This window comes from Monomorium pharaonis, chromosome 6 (assembly GCF_013373865.1).
Source record: "Monomorium pharaonis isolate MP-MQ-018 chromosome 6, ASM1337386v2, whole genome shotgun sequence".
Classification (NCBI taxonomy): Eukaryota; Metazoa; Arthropoda; class Insecta; order Hymenoptera; family Formicidae; genus Monomorium; species Monomorium pharaonis.
The window spans coordinates 27181659-27209296 of record NC_050472.1 but is presented as its reverse complement, the minus strand read 5'-3'; the positions used below and the strand labels follow the sequence as shown (position 1 = coordinate 27209296).

Genomic DNA, 27638 nt, shown 5'->3' with positions numbered 1-27638 from the left:
TTAATCCACTTATACAACAAATTCAGTTTTTTATAATTTCTTAATATAATATTTTCACTCAAATACATTTTATTTCGTATTAAAATAATTTTTAATTCAGGTAGAAAATTGTCGCTAAATTTAAATGTAATGTAAATATAAATATAAATGTAAATATAAAACAATCTGTAATTTTTTATTATTTTGAAAATAAGTGTAATACAATCTTTAATCACGTAATTATTGAAATACTTACAACTTGCTCTTGTGTACTAAACTTTCCTCTTTGATTAATGTCATATTCTGAGATAATTTCTAACAAACCTATTATTTTTTCAGGTGATTCATAAAAATTTAACATAAGTTCCTCAAAAATTCCCTATAAAATTACGTAAGTAATTAATTTTTTACATATGTATTTTATTTTTTTGTTATAAAATAAAAAAATATTAATTTATTAATAAAAATTCTTTACCATAAAGGACTGCTTCGTCAGAAGTGCAAGACTAGTTTCTGTCATTTTTGTTACAAGTTTCAAACATTCCGTAGTTATTCGAAGAGATCTTTCTAAAAACGCATAACTGCAAATGTACTAAAACAGAGGAAAAGTGATAATGTACAAATTATATCATATCAAAGCAGTTAGATCATTAAATAGGAAAATTTCACATACTGGAAAATATTCTTGAAGCATTTGCTTTATATCCATGCGAAGCAATTCGGCTATATCGTATAAAAGCATATTTGCCTCTGGCATTTCGACAATAATGGCGATCAGAAAGCAGACTGCATAATGACCATCCTTGTATAACAATTGCCGTGATCCTTCGTAGCCTATACATTTAGCAACACGATGCACTGTAGTTGCCATATTATATGAAAAATTTATATAATTGCTAACAGCACGTTGCATTAGGAGCTACAAAATAAATTAATAATGTAAATAAATATTATATGGTCTGCTTTTTTTAAACTAAATTTCTTGCATAGTTGTTCCTTCCTCTTTTAAACTAATTTATAATTTGTAAGAATTAAAAAAGTTACTTTCAAGAAGTCCTTTCGATATCGAACGTATAGAGTCTTTGGAGACACGTTAAGAAAGTCAGCAACTTCACGGTACATAGCTGTAGCGGACGCTACAGCTGCTTGTGACGAATTTGGATGCGTTATTGTGATTAAAAATACATCCAAAATCCTTCTCTCCGTTAAATGTAGTGGAACACTAAAAATTGTTACATTAATTAGTTAATAAAAAATCTAGTATTTACAAATTAAATTAATATCGACATAATTAAATATTCTCTACTATCTTACCATACAAAATTTTTTGCAGTGCTGAGTAATGTGTCGTGTAAGGAATCATTGGAACTGTTTAATGCAGCCATAAGCGTATTGGCTATAATATTAATTACTAGATCAACATATTCATCCAAATCATCTGATACAGAATCCGGTAAACATTCATTGCTTTCCAATGCAATTTTATTACTCAACAATTGCCCAAGTATTAACGCGATGTTCGACCGAATTTCAAAGTTCTCATCATGTATATAAGAAAGCCACTTTTTTGTTATCTCATTCGAGTTAAATGATTTTATATGATTTGAAAGAGAAAGAATATTTTTAGAAATTTGCAAACGTATAGAAGCGTTTGTCGAAGAAAGTAGTTTAAAGTATGTACTGAAAATATGATCGTAAATCCGCGGTAAATAATGCATGTTGGACTTGACATCGTTTTCTACATTCTCTGTACAGCATTCACAATGTATTGTCCATTTTTTGTTGTCTAACAATTCCCTAAAAAAAAACATTAGTTATTTTATCATTTTATAAATACAAACTGTCAGAATTGGAAAGTAACATATTACTTGTAATACCGTTATCATTACTGTTATTTTTTTTATAATAATAATTATATTTTGTCTGTAACAGTAACATCGTTACATTTTTAAGATAATAAATAATAAATTTAACCATTAGTTAATTCTTTTACAAAAAAGTAACAAAAACGTTACTTTTTAAATAACAGTAATGCGTTAAATTTATAATAATGTTTCCAATCGTGTAAATTAGTAAAATAAATTAGTAAAATATTTATTAGTAAAACGACATACTACTAAAATACCTTAATAAAATTATTTTTCCCTTTCCTGATGAGATACAAGCTACCTGACCTAAGACGTTTGCAAGAATCTCATGTATTTCCACTTTCGTCGAAGATAGAGCAGTATTTAAAACATATTGGCAAATGTCTTCCAATTTTATGGTTGCATCATTCAGTAATAATACACTGTGTCTATGTTCCAACATAATTTCATAATTAATAATTATATGTCATTAAAAAATGTATGACAAGCACGGTTGGTAAAAATTCACATTTTTTAAATAAACGCCAGTGGTAAAAATCAATTTTCAAAGAAAAAATTAATAAAAACTAATCTTTCCTATTAAAATCGATATAATAAATAAAAGACAATGAGTGTTGCCAATTAAAAAAAGTTTTTCTAATTTAAGGTTTATTTAAAAAAGAATCTGTAATTGATTAGGAAACCAATGTAACAAATAAATTAATTCATAAATTAAATAGTTTTATTATAAAATATTTAATACTAAATGCAGATACAGATTAAATAGATATAAGTAAAAATGTTAAATTATTATTACAACTTTCTCACTAAACTAAAAATATAAAATTTAGTAACATTTATATCCCAAAGTTTTGTATTATATTTCACGAATTAGAATTAAAGAGTTTATTATTATTAATTAATATATAAATAATTAATTATATAATTCATTACTGATGGCTGATTTTTCTTTAAACTATAGTAATTAGCATAATTTATTGATTAAAGCAAAAACATTGTTTTGCATAAAATTACATAAACACTTTAATGTGTGTTACATATTAATCATTTCATAATTTCTGCCAGTTTACTTGGATAAAGTTGGTGATAATAAAATCAAAATTTATTTATGGTTTTTTCCACTGGAATTTTTTTGTACTCTTATAAATATAAACTTACGACACTGCTGTAATAGCTATTTGCACTTCACTGTTTATACATGTGCGTAATAATTTCAGTCTTTCTTTCCCACTGCCATACATGCATAAAGTTTCAAGACATTCCGACATTGTTTTAATATCAAGAGATTTTGCTCTTTGCACCATATTTTGACCAATGTCCATAGATCCTTTAAAATCTTGAGTGAATGGCAATGCTAATATCGATTGCAATAAAACTTTATTCGATTCATTGTGAGACATTAAATTCATTAAAATTTGAAAAATAATCTGTTCGTCTTCACACACATCAGAATTCAAGTTCTGCATGAGAATCTTTAATATGACATTTAAATCGTTCTCATATAATTTTACTTGAATCTTTTGATTTTCTAGCAATAATTGTAGTAAAGATGAAGCTTTAACAATATACAATACTTCTGTGAATTTTTTAGCTTTCATAAAATTCATTAATTCCTTTCTTAATAATCTCCATGGCTCGCTGATCTCCGTTGTAAGAACAATTTTATCTGATATAACAGCCCGTCGAATATCGATAAAAACAAATTGTATCAAAATTTCTATAACAGTCTAAAATAATTAGAAATTATTTATTAAATAATATTATTAAATAAACAATCTATAATTCTAAAAATAATGGATAATTTTAAAACTAATCATGTTACAAAATATATATGACTGTGATTACACACTGGACAATGTATAAAATAGTTGAAGAGATTTTTAATTTCCGAAGTCGTACAAGAGCGCGGTTCTGCAATTAAATATTGTTTGATCTTATAACACGCTGTTTCTTCTAATTTCTTTATCACCTCTATTTTAACATTGTATGCTGAAAAAAGAAATAATAATTTATGTAATATATTTAAAAGTATATGTACATATGCAAATTAAAATAGAAAAAAATACTTACTAACAAATTCGGAAGCTATGAAATTAATAATTTGGAAACACAAATCTATTATATGAATAGAAATATGTGATAATTGTATTAGACGTATTAATGTTTCTGCAATTTGAGGCAACATATGTATTGATAACTGATCTGAATTTATCCAAGTTGGAAGACTTTTCACTATTTCTAGACTATACATAATTATAGTTGTACATTTCTAAAAAAAGTCTCATTGTTAAAATATAATATAAACTTTAATTAAAAACATTAATCACTTACGTTATTATGAACAATAGAATTCTCTAATATTTCTATAAATAATTGTAATGCTTCAATCTTTAAATTTGGAGGAGAATTAATCATGATTATCAGAATTCTATCCCACAATTTTACTTCATCCCAAACTGAAACACCAGCTTTCGCAATTATCTATTAATAGAAATACCATTGTTACTAAAGTGAGTATCGTTAGAGAAACTTTTATTAAAAAATTATTAAAAAAGAACCTTTAATAAAGATGCTTGAATTGACGGAACGTTTAATAATTTGATCTTTGCGGAAAATGGTGTCAAATCCAAATTCTCTATAATATTCTTTTCTGTATAAAACTTTGAGATAATCATTTCTTCTGTGGTATTTGAATAAAAATCTGCTATCTCTGTAGAGAAAGAGGTCTTTTGTAAAATTTATTATCAACAATAAAAAATTATTAATACATGAATACATAATCGATTAGAGATGTCTTATTCAATCAAGTCTTATTCAGTCTCAATGCTTAATATTTCATTTTGTAATTTTTATATACATCTTTAAGTTCATCAAATTATAAAATCTTTCTTTTTTGATAAAAATTTTGAGACATAAATATTACTAAATTTTACACTAATAAAAAAAATATAACAGAATTTACACAATTTTTACTTATATTTGTTTTATTTGCATTTATTATTCAATGTGTTATAACAAACATTAAATACTCGTTATGTCGATTCCAAATCTACAATGGATTTTATTTTTATAACTGATATGGAAAAATATCAATTTTTATTACTAATAAAACATTATTTTAAATATGTAAAATTTTATTATCCTTGTTTTTATTTTATTATAATTGTTTTTATTTTATTATAATTGTTGATTCATAATTAATCCATTATTACGTACCATCAAATATACTTAGGTATTCTGAAGTAATAGTCTGAAACATGGTCACGTGATGTCTCGATAATATTCTAAGCATACAAGCTTGTATCTCAATGCTATTTGAAAGCACCACATCACTCGATGGATTGCATACCAAGTAGAACATTGTGCCAAATAACCAGGTTGTAAATGCTAAAAGCATACAGTTAATATATATTATGAAAAATAGTTTTTGAAATGATTGTACAAAATCATTTTTATAAAATATTCTACCTGCATATTGTTGCTGTAGAATAACATCCGTCGCATCATTATTAAATGGTGGGACTAATACAGTGGTTAAAGTAGAAGATCTTTTCAATAACGATTCCAAAAGTGAACAGAGCATCTGCTCTGTTGGAGGTTTCTCCAATTCAGAAAATATCGCTATTATTGGACTGTTGATATATTTCCATACTGAATCTGCCACAGTTATCCTGCAACAAAAAATATTTATTGTCAATAATAATGAGTTAATTCTTCAACCAATAAATGTTTTAAACATATAGATACACTTAAGATTGCCTATTTCATCTGTAATAGGTCTTGATACTAAAAATTTATTGTCAAAATATACTTATGTTTGTTTCATCCTCTTGTAATAACTTGTAATAACATTGTATAAAATAATTCATCTATACATATTATTTTTCTGCATCTTTACATCTATACATTGGGTCACAAATAAGCTTCCGAGTTAATTACCACTACTTTTACATAAGAAATTCCTCTTGTATATATACTTTAACATCTCTAGAAAATATTTGTATAATTATTTAATTCAAAAAAACGTTATAACTAATTACAATGCTTGTAATTTTTAAAGAAAAGAAATGTATTAAATTATTTGAATTGTGTATATAGAGAATTAACCTTTAAAATTGGTACGTTGATTTCACATATATTTGAGATACCCTAATTGTTGCAACAATAAAAAGATTCGACAAAAATATTTTAATCATTAGACAAAAAATTATTTTATTACTCAGACGTTTTGTCATGTTGTATGTTTCAACTGTGCAATTAATCACGTTGGATGCAGTTTTACTCGTAATTGGATATTAATATATTCATGACAGAAGTTCACACTTACGTGTGACTATCTTGAGGAGTTGGCGAATCGTCATTCATGTCCATATTGTGTATACAAATTATAAATATGTGAAGGATAAATAAACGTTTATTCAATTCGGCATTAGATCAGGGAATTCCTTTTCTTCCCGCGTTTGTTTCCATTGAAACAGATATTGGTACAATTTTCCACGATGTTTTCTTTACGTCAGCTGTGCAAATTCTTCATTCTTCTGTTAAATAATACATCTTTGTGCACGAAGGTTATTAAAATCGAAAAATAGATTTACGTCGTTAAACGTTAAACCTTCTTACGTTCATTCGAAACAATTCGAAATATTGTTAAAGCCGTGTTCACATGACAATGAACTGTTTGTCAAGGTCTGTACCAGACGATGCATTAAAAAATTGAAGGTTAGAACCAGAGAGGAACCTGAGAGTGGTCATCGCGTCGTTTTATTAGGGGTCGATTGTTCCAACTTCTTGGTAAACTTATCTACCGTAAGCATGTGTCTATCTTCATTTCTTTTCTTAAATAAATAAAGACAAACATATATTTACCTGATAGATAAATTTACCAAGAAGTTGGAACAACCGGCCTGGAAAGGCCGAAATCACATGGTGCGGAATAGAACGTGCGTCATAGAAGCAGCCAATCAGAGCTTTGCCACATCAGAATGCGTTGATGCGGCAAAGCTCTGATTGGCTGCTTCTATGACGCACGTTCTATTCCGCAGTTCTATTCCGCACCATGTGATTTCAGCCTTATGGCTTAAGGCTTACTACACCTATTGTAGATCTGGCTTAAAGGGCCATCTACAATGGAGTGTTTTAGCCGTAACAGCACTAAAACTACGGCAATGCTTTCTAGAATAAAAACGACGTAGCAATAACATACAAGCCGGCCATCAAAGAAAGGCGACCAAAAACTAATCCCGAATGCCCCAACGCTCATCGTAAGCACGCAATGAATTGGCTCAATGTCTGCTGTAGGCTGTAAACAGTAAAGCAATACGAAGTGGAGACATTTTCTACGACTACTGCTACGGCCTACGACTCTCCATTGTAGATGGCCCTTAAAACGACGCGATGACCGCTCTCCAGGTTCCTCTCTGTTATAACCTATCAGAATAAAACTTATTAAAATTCAAATGATCTAATTCGTTATTAAATCAGTAATTTTTTAAAATAAATTACTCAAAATAAAAATTAAGCAATTAATATCAAATAAATTTTATGAAATTTTTAAATTTTTAACTGCAGGTTTATTACGTATATTTATCCCATCATATATATTTGCGAGATCCAAAATCTTAAAGAAAATACAAAGATTCTTTTAAAATTCCAATAGGTTTATATGAGAAATTCTTAAAAACAACTTTCATTATTAATAGTCTCTCGATGCTACAGCAAAACAGATTTCAGTGGTTTGTTTTTTGAAGTGTGACGAATGTCAATGGTCTGTTCTTTCTAGCTGCACTGTTGCACCGGTGCAATAAGTTAAAGTAAGACAAGTATATTTTTTCTCATTCTAACTTATTGCACCAGTGCAACAGTGCAGCTAGAAAGAACAGACCACAAGTGTGTAGCTTCGAAGTGCTGGAAGTGCAGGCGGGGACAGAAAAGTGCACACTCCGCTCGGTGACTCGAGAGGGTGTCAGGGCGCAGACGCGATCAGCTGTTCCCATCTAATACACGGCACTTCTTGCACGAGCGTACGTGCACGCATGTTCTGTTTGTAATGTTTTTCTCACGCGGAGGCTCATCACACGCGCATCGATAACGATTAACGACGATTCGCGTAGATTCACGTGTTGCGTTTCCGACTCGTTGACTCGATTTTCTTCGAGCGTCTCGTCCTTCCCACCGTCGCCCTTCCCACAAATGAGCGATTCACGATCCCACTCGGCACCGGAAGCTTTTCAATAATACACCACGTCAGATTTTTCGCGGTGGTGGCGTGGTGGTGGTGCGGAGCCTGGTGGCGCGTGGTAGTGGTAATCGTGACCGCGGTGATGGTGGTATTGTTGTCGTCGTCGACGTCGTCGTCGTCGCTCGTGGTCGGTCATAATACTGTGCCCCGCATATTTCGGAACACGACGACGACGGCGACGTGTGTGAAATAAAAAAAAAACCGCTCCTAATGCGGCGAACGTCAACACCGGCGCCCGTAAAAGGAAAGGATGAAGCCCCGCGTGTTGTGCGTGTACTGGGCGCTGCTCCTGACGTCGATAGTGTCCAGGTAAGACGTCGAACCATTGACTTGAACGCATGACAAATTGATTAAAATGAGTGATCTTATATGGCGTAAGCGCGAAAGCGAAGCTTCTTTCGTTCTCTCTTTGGTAGTATTTCACTCTCCCGAAGTAGTTTTTGCGAACTACTGGATTACTCTTAGGGCCTTTGTCTTGGAATATTTTGGAGTAAAAAATTGTTACAACTTGTGTAGGTTGTATTTATATACTTGGTAATCATTTAAATGGAATTAAACTTAATCATTACTATCAAATGCAATATTTTTAATAGATATTAAAATGACAACCGATCGTCGAATATTGAATTAAATTATAACAGAGAATATCAAGTTTTAGTAGATAGTAATGTATAATACTTTAAGAAAGCGTAAGAAATGTGATGGAATTTTAATTGGTTTTTACTTAGCTTTTGTAACAGAAAATTGTTGATTACTTTTGCATTATGCATTATACTGACACAATGTTAAGCCTTCGGCACACGATATGATTTTTTATGCTAGATTGCATACGAGTCGTCTTACTACGTATCCTCATTGGCTTACGATTGGTGACATAATCATCTGAGCCAATCAGGACATGTATTAAGATGCCTCTTATGCGATCTAGCATGAAAAATCATATCGTGTGCCGAAGGCTTTACTTAATACCAAATAGTAAGGCAACATTTTCTATTATAGTGGACTTCTGTTCCTGATAGTAGCCTCAGAGAGTGCACAAACCAAAGATTCTTTTCTCTTTCCTGAGAACGAGACTTACAGTAATGTTACGCTCAAATACGAGGATCATGAAAGCTTCGAATCTTCTGTACTGGATACTAAGACAGTTATATTGAAAAAGAATAAGGATAATTTATATGACCAGGTAAGTTTATCAATAAGGTTAAACATTTAAATTAAATAATTTATTCACTAAAGAAATAATGAACAATATACAATGTAACGTTTTGTCTTTATTTAATCTTTATCAAAAAACATTAAATACACTCAGCATAATACTAAATTTCCCCCTTGTTTAAATACATTTTTTTTCAACATTTTTTATTTATGTTTATTTCATGTATTTTTTATATTATATTGTAGCAAGAAGCTACAGTGTCTGCTAGTTTCGAAACGATTATCAACGATGATGCAGGGGAAAAAAAGAATATGAATATTTTTGCTGAGAGTCTCATGCAACAGCCTAATCTTTCTCAAGGGTGAGTTTGTGCACATTGTTACTTTATTGCTTGATAAACAAGTGCTTTCAAATAACAGACATATAAGGATATAAACTAACCAGTACTGTGTGCGTATAAAAATAAGTGCGTATAATACTATTATTCTTATCTAGATAATTGATATAAACTACTGGATGCAGTAATTTATATAGTATATCGATCATTTTATTACGTTACATGCAAAACATTTATCTTTATATTGCTCTCTAAAATATTTGCGCTTGGCGATAGATTTATCATTTTTTTGTTATGCAATATGGTTTTAATATTTTTAAAAATATTAAGATAATAAGGATATCAAGGAAATAGAAATTATTTTTTTATGATTATTAAATATATTATATTTATAAATTTACGATGAATAGTTTAAAGATAACAAAAGTTCAAGGACGATTTAAAAAATGAATGCATTACATCAGTATTTATTCATTATTTTATCTCTTTTATTGCGATTGTGAAAATACCTTTCGAGAATTTATGTTATTGCGGACTTTTCGTCAAAGGATGTTCGTATTTATCTATGTGATGTCGAGGAATCTCATATGTAATCGTCTGATTCACCTGTTATCAAATTATTTTGCGTCTCTTGTATCACGTGTGTTTAAATCAAACAACCGATTTACCACAATGGCTGTTAATTATAGTGTACATGTGAAAAGGACAATTCTTTGTCAGTACAAACAATATCTTCATTACTTTCATTACCAGTGCATTTTTATCGCTTAAATTACATTTGTTTGGCTCTAATAATCTTTATATTTTCGAGGAAAGAGGTATTATTTATGTCAGTAATATCGAAAAGAGTTTAAGAATCGTTTCCTTCAAAGAGAAGGACCTCTACACACATCGAAGAGTTAATATAGAAAATAAAATTAAGGAATTAGGATTTTTAAAAATTGATTCAAAAGAACAAAAATTGTGTTTTTGTTATTTTTGAGATTAAATGATAACTCAACAATGTGACGTGATAGAATTTTACTTGCCGATTTGTTTTCAGCGATAAAAAATATAAAAATCACCTGGTCCGATTTGTGATTTGAAATTCGTGTCGAACAGATTATATGCGTGTGGTGTTCTTACAGGCTGAATGAATTTTATAATTAACCTTTTGCGGACTTTTGCATTGTAGCGCAGAGTAAGGTTTACAATAGCGGTTTCCGATAATAACGTTCACGAATACAAAGTTACCGAAAAGCTATGAATAATGTAAAATTCATTTAATTAAAGCGCAAAGCGCTGACCAAATCTCCCTGTTGTATTCGCTAAATTTCTATAATTCTGAATCATGCAAAGTGACGCTGTAACTGGTAGAAATTAATTAGTTACAATAATAAAAACCTTATTATAAACACTAATTAATTTAAAAACGGTTTTTTAATATATATTTGATATCTTTATAATTTGTCATGAAGACTAACATTAATATTAAATATTACTCTCTCATTTTGAAATAGATACGAAGTTTATGTAAGAAATATTAATAGATTTAGTTTATATATTATTCGCACTCTTACAAATTATACACTAACATTCTTGCCAATCAAATATTTATTTTACAAGTTGTGTACTGCAACATTGAATCTCATAGGCATTTTTCGACTGTCTCTTGGTAACTGAGAAACCTTAGCAAAGGCAATTAATTTCTATCGTATAGGTGTGCGCCTGCATGTGTGTATGAACTATGTGACTCAACATCTAGATAGATCCTAACGTTCCGTCCTCATGTAAGCGCTCCTCCTTTCGCTCCTTAGATTCCAACATTAAACCGCCAGGATAAAGTCTCGATTACCTGAATATTGATCGATCAACGTCGTTATATTGCTACTCAGCAATATAATATCTAGTAAGAGAATTAAGCGCATATTCAGGGCTTATTATTAAAGCAAATTAATCTCATTCAGTACCAACGTATGCAACGCGTATACGTCTTGTACTTAAGAATGTATATGTCACGTTTCAAAGCATTACCAAAAATATGAAAATTTATAAATTGTTTTATTATTTTTTGAGTAGCTGTATAAAACTTGGCCACAATTCTTTTTGACCTCAATTGGCTTAAAAGCAAAAAGTTATTTAATTTTTTGTTTGCTCTCGATTCTCAAAGTAAAATCGTGTTTTGCAGTATTTATTTGCAAATTTGGTGAGAAAATAGCATTACAAATTAAATCAAAATTTTCGTATATACTAATAAAACTCTAATAATTGTGCAAAATTTCAATTCAGATCCACTTATTTATTTAAAAATTATTTAGAGTAAAATTGCAATAAAATATAGTTATACTTTATATAAATCATTTACTTTGTACAATATGTTTGTTGTTTAATTTTTTGCAACTGATTTCAGAGTCAAATCTGGGTATTTATCACAAAAAAACTTTTGTTCTTTATTAGGAAGAAAAAAATAACAGCAATTTTTTAATTTTAAATTTCGATAATGTTTAATTGGTATTGTATAGTAAAACTTCTTAATGACAGAATAATAATTTCTTTGGATTCTTATACCTTTAAATGTTATTGTATGTTATTTATACTTGTGTTACACATTTATTACATGATTATATCTGCGAAATAACAATTCAAGCTTTAGTACAGGGAAATTAGACTGTTTCGAGAAAAAATTGTAAGAGGCACTTTTATTGCAGATTCTTAATCATACAAACATATTAAACAAAAATTCAACTCGGAAAAAGTTGGGAATCATTGTGTAAACAATGAAAGAAGGCGAAAATTTTCGTTTTTTGGCAATAAAAAAATGTATTACTGTTAGCAAAAACAAAAAATATGAGCGTATAGGTATTAAAAATATCTATTAAATGAGCCATCGAATGTTCCAATTGGTTTATTTTTTTAAGGAGAAAAAAATTAAAAACTGCTAAAATTTACCTTTTTTTAAATTGTTAATAACTAATGAACAAGTGATGACAAATTCTTGTAATAGGGCTTAAATAGTAGCGGTTACTATTCTCTAAAAGTCTTGAAAATTTTAGCCCAAAACATTCATAACTTTTGACATAAAGCTATTTGTTATTTAATTATTTTTTAATTTTTTAATTTTTAATTAACATTGTTTACACAATAATTCTAAACTTTTTTCGAGTTGAATTTTTGTTTAATATGTTTGTATGATTTTTCCGAATAAGAATCTGCAATAAAAGTGCCTCTTACAATTTTTTCTCGAAACAGTGGTGTCTGAATCTAATTTCCCTGTACTACTTGATATAACGCGCAAGTTGTTTTCTTATTGCTGCAATTTTTACACATGGTTTTTCCCCTTTTTTATTTTGTTTTATTTGTTTGATTATGAATGCGCAAAGAGATTTCTAGAGATAAATTTGAAATACTTCAAGAAACAAAGGCAACTGGTGATTATTTATCTCCAAGATTTATCTCAAAAGATTTACAAAGGTGTTTTCGTATTTTGGATAAACGTTAGCGCTCCGTCTACGCAATTTCCAGATCTTGAGAGATCCAGATGTCTCCAGAATTGTTTTCCAGTTTTAATAAGAGAGATCTAATTTTCCTAGTTTTTTTTGCCGCTTTATGTTCGCGCAGAGAAATAGTTACGTTTTTTCATTCGTAAACGGCGTAATTGAAAGTCGTTTCAAGATTAATACAAGTTCCTTGCTTCCTAGCTCGAATATCTTGGTTCAGCTATCACATTCGCGAAATCTATTTGACATTTTTCCTCAACAACGGAATATGTTGTTTGAATATATCCGAACATTATCATACCTATACTTTGTATTATTATCGTATTAGTAATAATTATTTTTGATAACTGACATCGCGTTTTTTTAACACGATTACAAATCGACCTGATTGCGGAATATTCTACGCACATCTTTCTTCCTGCGGGTTAGGAGCACTATTTTATGGATATCGAAAAAACAAGTCACTGAGAAAACATTTATTTCGTTTTCTATCGCACGCTGGGTATGCGAGAGGAAGGGATGATGTTGCCACGGGGGTTGCTTCTGGCAAGCGTCTAATTCGGCCAGTGTAAGCGATCCCAATCAGAGACCGAGTATTATCATGCAAACTCTCACTTCCTCGTGACACGTTCAAGAAGAGCTCACGCGTTTATTGCTCACTGCGTTTCACTGGCGGCTAAAAATGTCGTTCGTCTCAAATGATTCGTCGGAATTGCGCCGCGGATCACCCCGTGTAGTACACTCTCATAGTATGCTAGAGTAGCAGCTGCGTCCTCTTTTTCGAGGTGTCTACCGAGCGAGATTATGCTTGTATCTCTTCTTCCCAAATTACTTTTCGGCAAGATCGATAAAAACGCGGATCATTCGCGATGCCAACATTTTTCCACATAGGATATGTTGCAAGATGTTTGACCTTGTTTCTCATGTCGAATTCTTTGATGAATTTAGAATTGTTTCTTCCTTGGAGAAAATTCTGGCGAGCAGCGCTCTTGTAATTTTATCATTTTACAAAATTCAAGCTAAAACATTCTATGTTGCTTTATTAAAACATTTTTGTGCAACTTTTAGTAAATAAAAACTTTATTAAAATTTTTCCATTTTATTTGTAATTTAATTAATTAATCCATAATCTAATTTCTAATTTAAATATTAGTTTTGTTACTGAATAAAAGCTTATTTATTTCTTCAAAAAAACTGTCTTAAGTTTTATGGTATATTGATTACGGCTTTTTTCGCACTGTATAATCATCTATTTCTAACACGAAGCGATTTGATCTCGATGAAAAAAAAGTTCCATATAAAGAAGATTAAATTGACAGCTTAGTATATATTTGGAGTGCACATATGATGTGCACTCGTGTGCTTGGAGTAACGGAGTTCTTCTTATTACTGTATCGCAAAACGTGATGTTTCTTCTGTGACGTTGAGCAGCATTTCTACGACGAGAGATGTCGACTTGAAAAATTATTATTGAAAGCGTGGAAGAAGCTTTTCCATCTTCTTTTCGTACCCAATAAAGTACGTGTATGAATCGATAAATCATTACGTTTTCTAGCTCCGACGATCGACGAACAATCTTTAATTCCGCATATGAAGCATTTATATTTATTTCACATCATTTTGTGTGTGGAATTTTCTTTACCCGGACAGATTTTGATATCTCAGTCGTGCGCGTACGTCTTTGAATGCACATTTTTAATTTGACATCTTAAAAATCGTTGTTAAATGACTTGTACACGTAAAAAAAATTTTGTGATTTTTTTAGAACACACAACGTACTTTCTCAATATTGTTGTGATATCTATTAGAATATTTATCCAGAAAATTTTTGTGCATCTGATTTGCTAAAAGTGTTTAGATACATAACGAGAACGTCAGAGCTTTTTAACTTTTTATATTAGACATTTTTAACATCTCTATACAGAGATACAAAAGAAAACCTTGACAAAAAATTTTTACAAAGAAAGTTGTTATCACGAGAATTCCGCTATCTGTAACGCAATCCGAAAAATGCAGAGCGTTAAAAATTTACAAATAAAATATCTTCCGGGCAAAGCACGCGCCACTCTTACTCGTCTCACTTTTACACGTGAATACTTTATAGGTCATAAAAAGCATTGCAGAGCAGCCGCGGTTGGCTGCAAATTGTTAGACTTCTGCGGAGGCAGAAGAGGATGGGCGGTTAGGTGGACCGCGGGAGAGAGAAGAGAGAGAGAGAGAGAGAGAGAGAGAGAGAGAGAGAGAGAGAGAGAGAGAGAGAGAGAGAGAGAGAGAGAGAGAGAGAGACTCTTGGAGAAAAAGGGCAAATTAGAAAGGACGAGAAAGCTTCGACGGAGGGAAAGTCGCGGCTCGAACGACGCGACTCGAGCGGGATAAGCGAAAGAGAGAAGGGTGGGTGCTAGTGATGAAGAAGTAGGCTGACGATGTACGGTCGTGAGGGGGTGACGCGGCGTGGAAGGGTCGCACGCTGCGACGCTGCACGAGAGGGCGGATGTCAGTCCACGTTCGAACGGTCGCCGGTATGGGCGCGTGAACGGATCCAGTCTCGGTCGGACCGCGTTTCTCTTTCGCCACCCTTCGCGGTTTTCCGCGACAAAAACTCGATAAACCGGCGATGTCTGAGATACGCGATCAAAGATGACCGAGAGAGAAAGAGAGAAAGTGCGTGCAGAGAAAAGGCGCAGAAAGTCGATCCAATGGGATATGGTCATCGGTGCGATGCACGCGGCGTGTCGTTGAAGACTCGGATGTGTCGCTCGAAACAGGGTTTTTCGATTGATTAATATTTATTTTGAAAATTACGCAACCAACAATCTTTTGATATCATGTATTGGTACACAGAAAAAAAAAGTAATATAGTCAATAACATATGTGATTGCGGGCTGCCAACTACATAAAATACTCAATACAATAATATTTGCTATTAATGCAAATACAATGTTGATACTGCAATAGCATATATTATTGTATTGAGTATATCTGTAATTGGCAGCCCGCAATAACATATCTTATTGAATATATTACTTTTTTTTTTCAGTGTATATTGAAAAGAAACCAGACTTCTCTACAATTTCATATCTATATGATTTTAAGCATAATTATTGTCAATACACATCGATAGAGCTATGGTACGTTGTCAGTATCTATTATCCGTGATAACGTGGTAAGTATGTTAATTTTTCGTGTCGACGATCTTTGTCGATATCTGTTACCACACGTTCAATGATATTATTAATGAGTTTATTAAATACCGATCGATCTCGTTTGAAGATTTCTTAAGTGAGTATGGAATGGGAATTGATGATTAATCCGTTAGTATGTATCATCTATCGCTATCCAGATATGGTTGGGATATGAATAAGGAAGTCTAGAAACGTGCACTGCTTACCTGAACCCTGATATGGAATTTATTCTGGCTATGTCAAGGAATCACAGAAATTTGTTCACGTGCTCCGCACGAATTTGTCCGGCTCAATACGGCATATCTACTGTGTGATCATTAATTTGCTATTTGTTGAAATAAATTTAAGAGAAACTTCCTGGCTCATCCGTGAATTACGTTTTTCAATTTTTTAGAGTTGTGTTTACTATCTGGAAAAATCAGAAAAGCCTGAATTTTTCGGAGAATTTCTTTTTTATCTTCGAAAATCATTGATTTTTAAGGATTTTATTGGTATTCGGGAAAAAATTTGGGGAATTTTATGCGTTTTAAAATTCTATCTATTTCTGATAAAAAATTATTTCTTTGTTCATACTTTTTTGATAATGCAAAATATTAACAATCGATTAATAATAAATATGGTGTACGTCCGCGTACATTCTTATATATAACTTGCGAGTTTTTGTTTTAAAAAATCAGTGACAACGGAAGATGATAATTATTCTAAATTGACGTGGATAATTACCTCTTGAATTTTATACTTCCGGTGAGTTATGTAGATTCATGAATTACAGACAGATCGTATGTTACATGCTATTTTTATTATTTTTTAAATATTTTCTGCAATTTAATATTGAAAACTAACTTTTGTAATTCGTACGTTTAAGTGTATGTTTTTTAAAAAGCGCGTATAATAAAATAAATTGATTCCTAAAGTATATTAAATTCTGTAATCTTATCTGGAACTTTCGTTTAATATATTTTTTCTTAAGCTCTAAAATAATGAAGATTTGAAGTATTTACATTTCTTCGTCCGACCATAGCTAGGTTTGTTCCACTACGATCTTTTGATGATGAACGATGCTACATCCATTTTTTTCCAAAGAAATATCGTGACTCGCATGAAATAATATTTATCAAATTAAATTTTATTTTAATAAGTGTCAGTTTATAACTTTATTGTATAATTTAATTAAACGTTAAAAACATTTTTATTAAAATATTTAAATAATTATACCTATAAACATAAGAAAAATAAGTTATTGCGTTTAACATCATATCTTACGAAGCTAACTAATATCTTTTTTATTTTATTTGCTTTTTATTTAATTTTTATTTTTATATATTTTTATTTCTATTTCTAATTGCGATTTATAATATGAAAAAAGTACTTTTACGTCTACCTTGAATAAAATTGAATTTTATACGTTTTTTATTTGCAATTCCATGAAAAATATTAATTACTCTTTCGATATTTCCCGCGCAATACGATTCGCGAGTTTAATTCTCTTCACAACTTTAAGCGCAAAATTAGCGTTCTACGTTGAGAGGCGGAAAAATTGAGATTTTTTTATCTTCCGACGCCGAAGAAAATAAGAGCACGGTAAATTTATAGCGACATTTTTTTTAAATTTCTAGTGATCAAAGAAAACGCTCTCGTACTGCTCGCATGCGGAAGAAGAGTCTCGTTACCATAACAATATTTTGATATTACACTCTCCATTCTTTATTGAAAATATAAAAAGCATTATCCGTAAATAAAAAAATAGTCTTGACTAAAAGAATTGGGTATTTGTATCTTTTTCATTTATTTGGAATTCTGTTTTGTTTCTTATTGATTATGCATTATACATAAATTTAAATTACTAAATATTACTTGTTTCAAATAAATAACGATTGTATTTTAACATTATTGATTACAAAAAAATCTTTGTACAGATAAAATTTTATTTAGAAGAACGAAACTAAGAATTGAGTAATTGTGCTAATATAATACTTTTGCTCAAAACTATACAAATATGTATTGAAAATGTAAAATATTTACATACGAAGGCAGTATGGATAAAAATCTGGAAAAACTTTCGAAGTATACATGTAGCATCGATTTTAAATATATCATACATTTACTGGTTAAAAAATTTTCTTTCCATCACTGATATAGACAAGATAAAAAATAAATGATTGATTTGCGTGCATTCTTGAACTTTTCTTTCCACCTTGCATTATGGAACAAAATTTCTTTTATTGAACTTTTCCTGGCAAAATAGTCGACGGATAAACTCGTTTTCTTTGCACTTTTCGGCTAAGCGCTAAACGGAATTTTTCGAATTTGTTATACTCTCTTGTGCGCGAAGAAAATACGTGAAAGTCTAACTATACTTGAAAGGGAAAGACTGCATTCCTCATGGAATGATTTTTTGGGTTTCGACGAGCAGACAGGAAAAGCCAAATCACGACTTTTTTGTGGCAATGAGGCAAATGAAACTTTTCACTGCAATTCACCGTTAGAAAGTAAAAAGCACATTCATGTAGATTTTTTCCAAGATTTAGCTTTTGCGGAGCTTGGAAAGTGTCCTCGTCTCCGGAAAAAGCTCCTTGGAAACTTGGTCAATTTTGCTTTGCTCGCCACATTTTAAGGTGTTTAGAGAATGGAATCTTTTTTTATTATCTTTGCGTAGGGGGAGAATAAAGTTTTTAAGAGTGCATTGTTGCTGTAAATTTTGGAGAGCATTGTTTAAAAGGTTTTAAAAGCGATTGTGCGTATAAATGAATTAATATTTGGCATACTTTTTTTATATCGCTGCGAGAACTTAGATTTCTGTTTGCGTAAAGTATAATAATAAAAATTAATGGTATATAATAGAAATGTAATCTTTAAGTATCATAAATTTTATCTTACAAAATTATTTTTTATGCAGCTAATTTGCAAAGAAAATTATATTTTGTTTCGAAATCTGAGTTTTCTCCCTTACTTATGATAAAAAAGTTGTTGCTTTTTATAAAGCTTCGATAGCGATATCTTCGTTATCATATCTTTTTTTCTGATCTGTCTATGTCATGGGACATGTCTCTATTTCGATTTTCAACCACGGTTTAAATTTGCGACACAAACGATTTGTCGAATGTAGGTATAGGAATTTTTTTCAATCCAACATTGATAACAATTGATTTTCAATGTTCTTCTTCGATATTATATTAAAAATTAATATTACGTGCAAATATTTTACGTTTGCTTAGAATATGTCTCCGAATAACGAAAATTTAATGCTATGTGTGAAAAAAGGAAAAATTAGCTATAGGCAACAAAATTAATAAATATCTAAACTACAAGTACGTGAGAAAATAGCATAAAATAGTGTTGCACTAATTATTCATTACAAGCATTTCATAAAATATGTGTAATAAAATAATATGCTTTCTAATAAGAAGCAATTACAAATATTGTTTGTTACAAAGAAATTTGACATTTTAACTCTAAAATGATCTTATGATCGTTTTCGCGAAGGTAATAAAGTTCCTCTTTCCCCTTAAACAGTCCCTTAAACGTATGTCGTATATTTTTTGTAATTTCCATAATCATGTTCAAAATATAGGGAATGGAGACAAACTTTATAGACACCTTGTAAGGATTTATAGTAGAATCAGATAGTGGCTAAGAAAATATTTTATCTTTACCATCTTTTTATATCAGTTTTCAGATCTTCCGCGGTTTTGCTTTGTGTTGGGACTGATTTCAATCATAATTGAATTTGATTATCAGTTACAATTACATATAGTATAATATGTAATACAATATACATTGATTATAATTATGTTAATATAAAACGATTGTATATTTTCCGTTTTAGATCTCAAATTTAAATGTATATTGTTACTATCTTTCAGTAGCAATATACTAAAATTTATGATTACACATATATTATTTCCAATGTGTACTATATATCAATATGTATAACGCTATTGTATGTTTTTAATCGAAGTAGGAAACGAGAAAAACTAGACAATTACCACTTGCAATGCATATCTGCTAAGAAGAATTAAATAATCTTATTAAAGCAATTATTTGTGTGTGTGTGTGTGTGTGTGTGTGTGTGTGTGTGTGTGTGTGCGTGCGTGCGTGCGTGCGTGCGTGCGTGCGCGTGTGTGTGTGTGATATGTAACGAAGAGTCAGATAGTTTCATAAAGACAATTAATAGTACACTAGACACTCAAAAAGCTAAGAATTTTTCACGAAAATCGTGAAAATTACATTAGAATATTTCGAAAAAAGACAATTTGTGGACAATAATAGCTTTGGATGAAATGAGTGGTAGCAATAAACCAGTTAATTCCGTCTTTTTATAATAACGATGATCGAGATTTATACGTGATCAGTCATTCTTATTAGTGAAGTACGTGTCTACGGCGAATACTAGAGCTGCCAAGATCGCGAAAGAACCGGCCGCTACCGTTTGATCGCTGTATTCCTGCAGATACGCGTGAATCAGGTTACTCGAGAAATTGTCCCAGTCACGAATCAGAATCAGGCCGGCGGTGCAACAAAGAATCGCCCCCATCGTCGAGAACATGAGAGCCTGCAAAAGAGAAAAATGAAGAATAGTATCTTATCACAATACGATCTCGCATTGTGATACATTAAAGCCCATCAGGTCAGACGGGGATACAAGAAAACTTAGAAACCGATAGAAAGTTTTTTAGTTAAAATTGAAAGATTTTCTTTAAAAGTAAAACAAGTTGAAGAGATAAATTTTCAGGAATAAAAAAAAATTATGTCTTTAAATCGTTTATTGTATAAATATCGTCATTTTTCTCCGCATATATAATAAGTAATATATAAAAACAAAGTAGTTTTACGCTGATTAATATTTTAAAAATCCTAATTTAATAAAATTTAAAAATCTCTGGATTTATTTGGTTCTTGCAAAAATATTATATTTACTATTTTATCTATATTTTATCTATATTTTCTATTTAATGCTTACGGGAAAAAAGAACTGTTCACGATGTGATGCTACTGATAGAAATTTGGCGCTATAACCTATATTTTTTAAGAAATAAATTTATTTCATTTTTGGAATTCAACTGTTTAATGTTTTTAACGCACCGTTTTTTTCGGCAATTTTTCGCCCAAGAAATGGCTCATTATAAGAATCACATTTATAAGAATATAACCGCACACTGCCACATGAAATATCGCTATGTGATGTATATCAGTTGGTCGAATCTGATTTTGTTGAAACGGCCCCGCCACTAATCCCGCTGCAATAACACAGAAAACCTGTAACATTCGTTAATCATTTATTATTATTTTTTTTATAAAATAAATTGTTACTACATGCATATGCTATTGCACATTATTTCTGCAACTGATATGATACGTAAAGAGAGACTATTTGTCCCATTGATTTCAAAAGTGTTGGACAGTTGAACGATATATTTTGAAATATAAAAATTTATTTATTTTTAAATCTTGAATGTAATAATTATTAAAGATGTAGCACTATTTAGCGGTTTTACCAATTCAATGATTTTGCAAAAGAACGGTGCTTCCTTGAGATGTCCCTTCATTCTCGTGAAGAAACTGGGTGCAGAACTGGTCCCTTCAGCCATTTTTAAATCACACTTTGTAGCACACTTCGGTCAGTTTAGACGCGCAGGTTTATAATCGCGGCCAGAAAAAAATTTGTCGAGACATTCGTAATGCGACGACGTCTGTTTCCAACTACGCTGAGAAACGCTCCACCCAACTATTGACCTGTCAGTGGTTAGTGTGACACTGACTAACATTAAACCGACTAAGTCCCCACTTCCTTGCTAAATGCATTTAATGCGTCATGGCAATAGTTCTTGGTACTCAACCTTGATGATGGGTCTGAGACGATCTATGTGCTCAATATTTTTGAAGATAGGTCTTATCATTTTGTATATTCCTAACAAATAGAAAATACTAATAATTAAATAATGAAGAACGGAAAAAATTTACTTATCTTTATGCAAACGTGTATAATAAATGTTAAACACTATTTTTTTATATTTATAATGTAATATAATCTCGTATTTTATGTGTTAATTAATGTTGTTGCAGCAAAATTCAAAAAGAACTTCGAAATTGGATCCAAAAATTAGTACAACAGGTAAAATTTGTAGTATCATGAATTACGGCACAATCTCATAGTGGATGGAGTAGTTTTTCGCCCGCAAAAGTTTAGTTTTCGAGAAATAAGAACTTCTTTATGAAGTCTGTGTCAATATTGGTGGTTTTTCTCTAATATGTAAAATATTTATTTTAAATAGTATTTGTTAGAGATATATACATTCTTTAAATAAATATTTCTATTACAATTTTTAACTATCTATATTCACCGGCACAATGGTTACTATTGTAATCTATTCTGGCAATCTAAAACAAGAACAGACAAGTTAGGGTGCACAAGGATGCATTCTCCTAAAATTTTACTACAATATGGAATTAGGGATGCGAGGGAAAGCGATAAATCCGAAGGTATCCTAATCCGACCAAGAATTACGATCTTCGTAAAGTACCTGCCGTTGGAAATTCAGTAGAGGAGCAAACTTTGCTGCGACAGTCTTCCGTCGAGATTCACGGTGATGCAAAAGATAAAGGGTAGTTATTGGCCAAAGTGGCGAATGCAGTGAATAATTTTGCATATTATTGCATCGCGCTCAGATTGTTGTAGACGATTTCTCATTAGATCGACGGCTACGAATGCTACGGAAATATTGAGTTACCCCTTGGAACCGTAGTATTTGAATTTGAAAAATGCTAAGAGAAGAAATAAATTATTTATTCATTATTAATTCCAAGGCTTTTTATTTTGCAAGTATCATTGTACATGTGAATTTGCTGTTTTAAATTATTTTAACTTCTAATTAATTTCACGGAGAAAATTACGGAATCTGTAACTGTCGATCGATTCTAATAGAAAATAGTTGCCTATCTATAATCATGGGAAATGCTTTCTTACGATTGTAAAAGCATATTATCCGCATCCTTTTTTTCGGATGGGAACCACGCACGAAAATACAGCCAGCGTGTATTCGCGCTATCCACCCACGTTTATCCTATTGACACGCTCGGCCGCTCGCTTAATTTATCATAACTCCTTCCGAGTTCGCTCACTTGCCGTTGCCTCACTCTCCTCCCCTCGTCACTTTTCCTCTTCTTTTCCATCATTAACGAATTCTCTACTTGCTTCCAGCACTCTCAACCTCTCTTTCTCTCTCTCTCTCTCTCTCTCTCTCTCTCTCTCGTTCCTCGCTCTTTGGCCTCATCTCTGACATGTCTCGCGAGTTTCATTAGGTTGGCACTCAAGAGACATCACCTCGCAGAAAATCTAATACGTCACACGAATTTTTATGAAATTCGCGGTCGTGTGAACTTCTCAGTGGTGAAGTAACGAAGAATCTTTTTCTCTCTTTCTTTTGCCCAAAATTAGTTGGCTACAGCGAACATCGGTAAACGTAGGTTTTTATTTATGACTTTTTTCTCACGTGCTCATTTTATTTGACAGATATATAATTTGACGCTATTTTATCTTTCTTATCTCTTTTCTGTTGTTTCACATGTATCAAATCTTGCGTCTCTTGGTAAGTCTGACGTTACTCGCATTTTGCAAAATTGAACGTAGGAGTTAACTTATTGTTAGGGCAGATTCGATAACTGTCGCATCATATTTTTTTAGATTTTAAATTTTTATCGCGTGGCTATATGTGACTTTTACAAAAAGAGCACTTGTACGTGGAGCGCTACTACAATTCACGTTGATAAAAATCGAGCTTGTCACCGCAATGTGTATTGCTCTCTCCTTCATAAACCGCTTTAATTAAACATCCATGTGAGTTTTATTGTCGCGCAATCGCGTATCCGCATTTGCGGTTTAATAACGCCGTGATAACGTTGGCGAATTTGACAATTGTTAAATGAGCACGAATTGTACTGGCCGGGCCGGTTATACGGCTATAAGCCGATCTCTGAAAACCGGGTGAAATCTCTCCACCCGCTAATTAGAGCTTTCACTTCACTCACGACCTATATATTTTCGCGACACAATCGATGAGCGGCCGCAATTTTTTCTGTCAAATCTCCCGTTTCATCGACCAGATCGATAAATCACACGTGATGCGGAATTTTATGATACCACGTGTTCAGAGTAAGAATCGGGACGTATTAGACGAAAATATATTCCCGTGATGGAGTGGAGCCGCGTTTGGAATATGCTGCTTGTTTGTCTATAAAGAGAACAAGCAGCACAACTTCTCCACCGTAGTGTATTCTAAAGACATCACGCACATTGTCAAACGTTTCAAGCTGCCGGTTTCACTCACATGAAAAGCACTTACGTGGAAAAAACTTGAATGTTTTATTATATATTTTCAGTAATTTTCAATAATTTTCAATAAAGAAAAGAGAGGAAGAGATCAGAAACGGAAAACAGATACGTCTAGTGTCAATCTTAGTTTGCATTAATTTAAGAGAGAAAGAAAGAGTGATTTTTTTTTAACATGGAGTAATTTTGACTTTGAGCGAGATATCTATGAAGACAAAATTAAATCGAATCTCTCGCGAATGAAATTTAACGAAGAGACAAACTGTAATGCAAGAAGAACACAATTTATGTTCTTCGTGCTTATATAGCGTAACAAAAAAAAACCGGTTGCGCTGGTTCGACTATGCCATAGCATAGTGACCATCGCACTCGCTGAGACATAAGGGGAGCACGATGAGGTTAGAGAAGTCTATGGCAATTAACTCGTACAACATTCGAGAGACGAAGAGTATTATTCTTGTCATTCGGCTAATTATCCACGTCGGCTCCGATTTCTAAGAAGAGAGTCGGTTTCGATTCAGTCTCACGATTTTTTTTTGCTTTTGCACGGCCGATTTAATCGGATGGCATCGGCGAATCGCGTTCGATACCTTATCATTCTGTGTTATCTTCGCTTTCGTCCGATCGGGTGCGATTATATTTGCACGGATCGTTGTAATTACGCACGCGTTAACATAACATTACGAATGTGATTTCTAAATTAGACTATTAGTGATAATATCAGTGATATTTGCTTTTTGTCGCCGTCAAAACCTGCTAGCCGACGTCCCTGTTTTGCGTCGGTAATGCCATGCCAATTTGTACTTTCGCGATATACTGTTACTGTACGCAGTTACTGTACTCGTCATCTCCAATAGAATAATCTCAATAGGATAAAGTGTTTACTCTTGCGTATATGTATATGTATATACCATTATTTCGGTAAAGGAGATAATGGGCGCGATAATCAATCCATATTTCGTTGTCAGAGATTAGCGCCGCAACGTGTAATTTTCTCTAGAGAAACTAATATTTCAAAAGTTTGTAATTATCCCATTTATTGTCCTTATTAATAATAGCTGTTATCGATGTTAATGATACTCTACGTATTATCAAAGATTTATTCATATATAGAAAATTGTGTTTGTTTTGAAAAAGTATTTATTGAATATCGCGTGTGTTATTTTTTTGTGTATTCCAACGATTTTCAATAAATTTTATTCGAGACGTTAATAATAGTAAACTTATAAAAAGATTAAATTATTAAAGCAATTATAATTAATAACGCATATAATTATTATAATTATTAAAAAGAAATGAAAACGGTAATAAATCAGGAACATGATAATTGTATTTTTTTTCCTTCAGGTAGAGAAATTTATAGAAAAATAAGAGAGGATAGAAGGAAGGAAATTTATTCTTACACCTCTCTCTCTCTCTCTCTCTCTCTCTCTCTCTCTTATTTTTATTCTCTTTCCTTTACTAGATACTAATTATCGATTAATCAACTGTAGATACAACGTACGCAGTGGATGCAGATGCAGTTACGCATTTCACGTTGACAATGCAATTAAGTCTTACTAAGTGATCACACGTTTCTCGACGGTAATGTGTTGCGAAGGATGCTTTTTACAGGCAAGTTTATAATGACTGTGTAATCCGGTGAGAAATACTCACCTTAATCTTCTGGTGGTGTGCGTGAATCCCTGATTTTATTATGATTTCTAATGTCGACACAAGTTTTCACTTCGTCTACCTTGTTGACCTCACCGCAAAAACGTGTAATGTACCAACATTCATCAGAGTTAAATCGCGCGATTAGCGAAATAAACTGAATTGTATGCTTAATCGAATGATAATGCGAGACATTCAAATACATATATACATCCACTAAAGTAATAATACGCTTAAGTTCAAAAAGTATGAAGAAGTATATGTAAATAAATGTTAAAGTATACTTTGAACAAGCTTCGAAATGCTCAAAAGTAAAAATGCCTTATAACAAATGCCGGCTATTATGTATTGTCGGTATATTAGTGCCGCTGCATAACGGCAAACTACTAGACAAATGATTCCATAAATAATCACTAGAATTTGCCTAATAAGTTATCACTAGTGGGCGTAATATCTACAAAAGTCATAATATCATCTTCTCTATGATTACTTATTGCACAAATATATGTAACAAACGCGAGTAATAAAAACCCAACTGAATTTCTCGCGTCGAGAGGCCGCGTCGTTTTATATGGAACTAATTAACACATGAATTACATCTGTTAAACGTAACGCAATTAATATCTGCATTCTTCTCGACATTGCTACAAGTTTGTTTTCCATTATATGCTTTGTTTCATAATTTCTTGCGCAATATTAACGCGCCACGTTGTTTATTATCGTGCATGAATTTCTACCGTGATTGAAATGCCTGTTTTCTCGCTAACGGCTTAAATGATTTGATTTCATCTGATATGAGCGATGCTCTGACGGAATTGTTTCCATAATATACAGCGTTCTTTCGGTTACATTACTGTGCAAATTCCAGGCGAATTCTAGCAAAATTCGTATCGAGAGTGGTCTGTAGTCTGTAGAGCAAAACCGTATCTACAATGCTGGAGGGCGCGCCCGATTTTTAGGACGCGCGCGAACAAGTTGTAGCCACATCGAAACTTTCTATCGACGAAGAGACGGAAATGTCCCTCGATGTTGTAAAAATGTGCTTGCATGTGTCGTTGAATCAAAGAAACAAATCACAAATGTTTGAAAAAGAGAGCACGTCAATGAACATATCGATATTACTTGAGAATTCGTAGCTATTTCCTGTGAATTTTTTTAGTTATTTCCCTATTAGCTTCATTGTTATTTAATAGTTTATATTTAATTAATGACATACCTGTTGTAAATTCGAAAATTTGTAAGTTGAGTGATACTTGGTATAAAGGGATACTTTTAATACCATAAAAGCATTGAAAGTATCCTTTTATACCAAGTATAAAAGTATGAAAACGTAATTCGAATTATTATGGAAGCAATGTACATACTTTTTATTATTGGTATTAAATTTTTTATATTGTCATATAATATTTATATTTGAATAAAT

The 27638-nt window shown here is 31.7% G+C and overlaps 3 protein-coding genes across 21 annotated transcripts in view; 1 reads left to right on the top strand and 2 right to left on the bottom strand.

Annotated features, from left to right (window-relative positions):
- The window catches only part of LOC105838251 (serine/threonine-protein kinase ATR), a 31142-nt gene extending 24494 nt beyond the window's left edge, over nucleotides 1–6648 (bottom strand). For 3 of the 6 annotated variants that reach the window (XM_028190889.2, XM_028190892.1, XM_028190891.1), the window contains exons 1-14: nucleotides 6175–6218; nucleotides 5316–5518; nucleotides 5064–5234; nucleotides 4406–4557; nucleotides 4179–4328; nucleotides 3918–4116; nucleotides 3697–3836; nucleotides 3006–3574; nucleotides 2105–2275; nucleotides 1294–1776; nucleotides 1024–1201; nucleotides 653–898; nucleotides 455–571; nucleotides 236–358 (exon numbers count right to left, since the gene is read on the bottom strand). In XM_028190889.2, the coding sequence (XP_028046690.1) occupies nucleotides 236–358; nucleotides 455–571; nucleotides 653–898; nucleotides 1024–1201; nucleotides 1294–1776; nucleotides 2105–2275; nucleotides 3006–3574; nucleotides 3697–3836; nucleotides 3918–4116; nucleotides 4179–4328; nucleotides 4406–4557; nucleotides 5064–5234; nucleotides 5316–5518; nucleotides 6175–6218 (2946 nt within the window). The other 3 variants (XM_028190894.2, XM_028190890.2, XM_036288365.1) reach the window with 3 other exon arrangements.
- Nucleotides 6649–7742: 1094 nt separating this feature from the next.
- LOC105838252 (SUN domain-containing ossification factor) overlaps nucleotides 7743–27638 on the top strand; it is a 38510-nt gene continuing 18614 nt past the window's right edge. For 2 of the 14 annotated variants that reach the window (XM_036287880.1, XM_028190537.2), the window contains exons 1-2: nucleotides 15378–15904; nucleotides 16092–16182. Coding sequence is in view for 1 of the 14 variants with exons in the window: in XM_012683680.3 (XP_012539134.1) it covers nucleotides 8336–8394; nucleotides 9085–9268; nucleotides 9487–9602 (359 nt within the window). In the remaining 13 variants the exon portion in view is untranslated. Of the gene's footprint in view, nucleotides 8395–9084; nucleotides 9269–9486; nucleotides 9603–15376; nucleotides 15905–16091; nucleotides 16218–27638 lie in introns of those variants that run through there. The other 12 variants (XM_036287879.1, XM_012683682.3, XM_012683680.3 and 9 more) reach the window with 11 other exon arrangements.
- Nucleotides 18090–22152, bottom strand: LOC105838257. The gene is made up of 3 exons (XM_012683688.3): nucleotides 21732–22152; nucleotides 21319–21492; nucleotides 18090–20788 (listed from the first exon to the last, which is right to left on the bottom strand). The coding sequence occupies exons 1-3, from the start codon at nucleotides 21822–21824 to the stop codon at nucleotides 20585–20587; spliced, it is 471 nt and encodes a 156-aa protein (XP_012539142.1). The 5' UTR covers nucleotides 21825–22152; the 3' UTR covers nucleotides 18090–20584.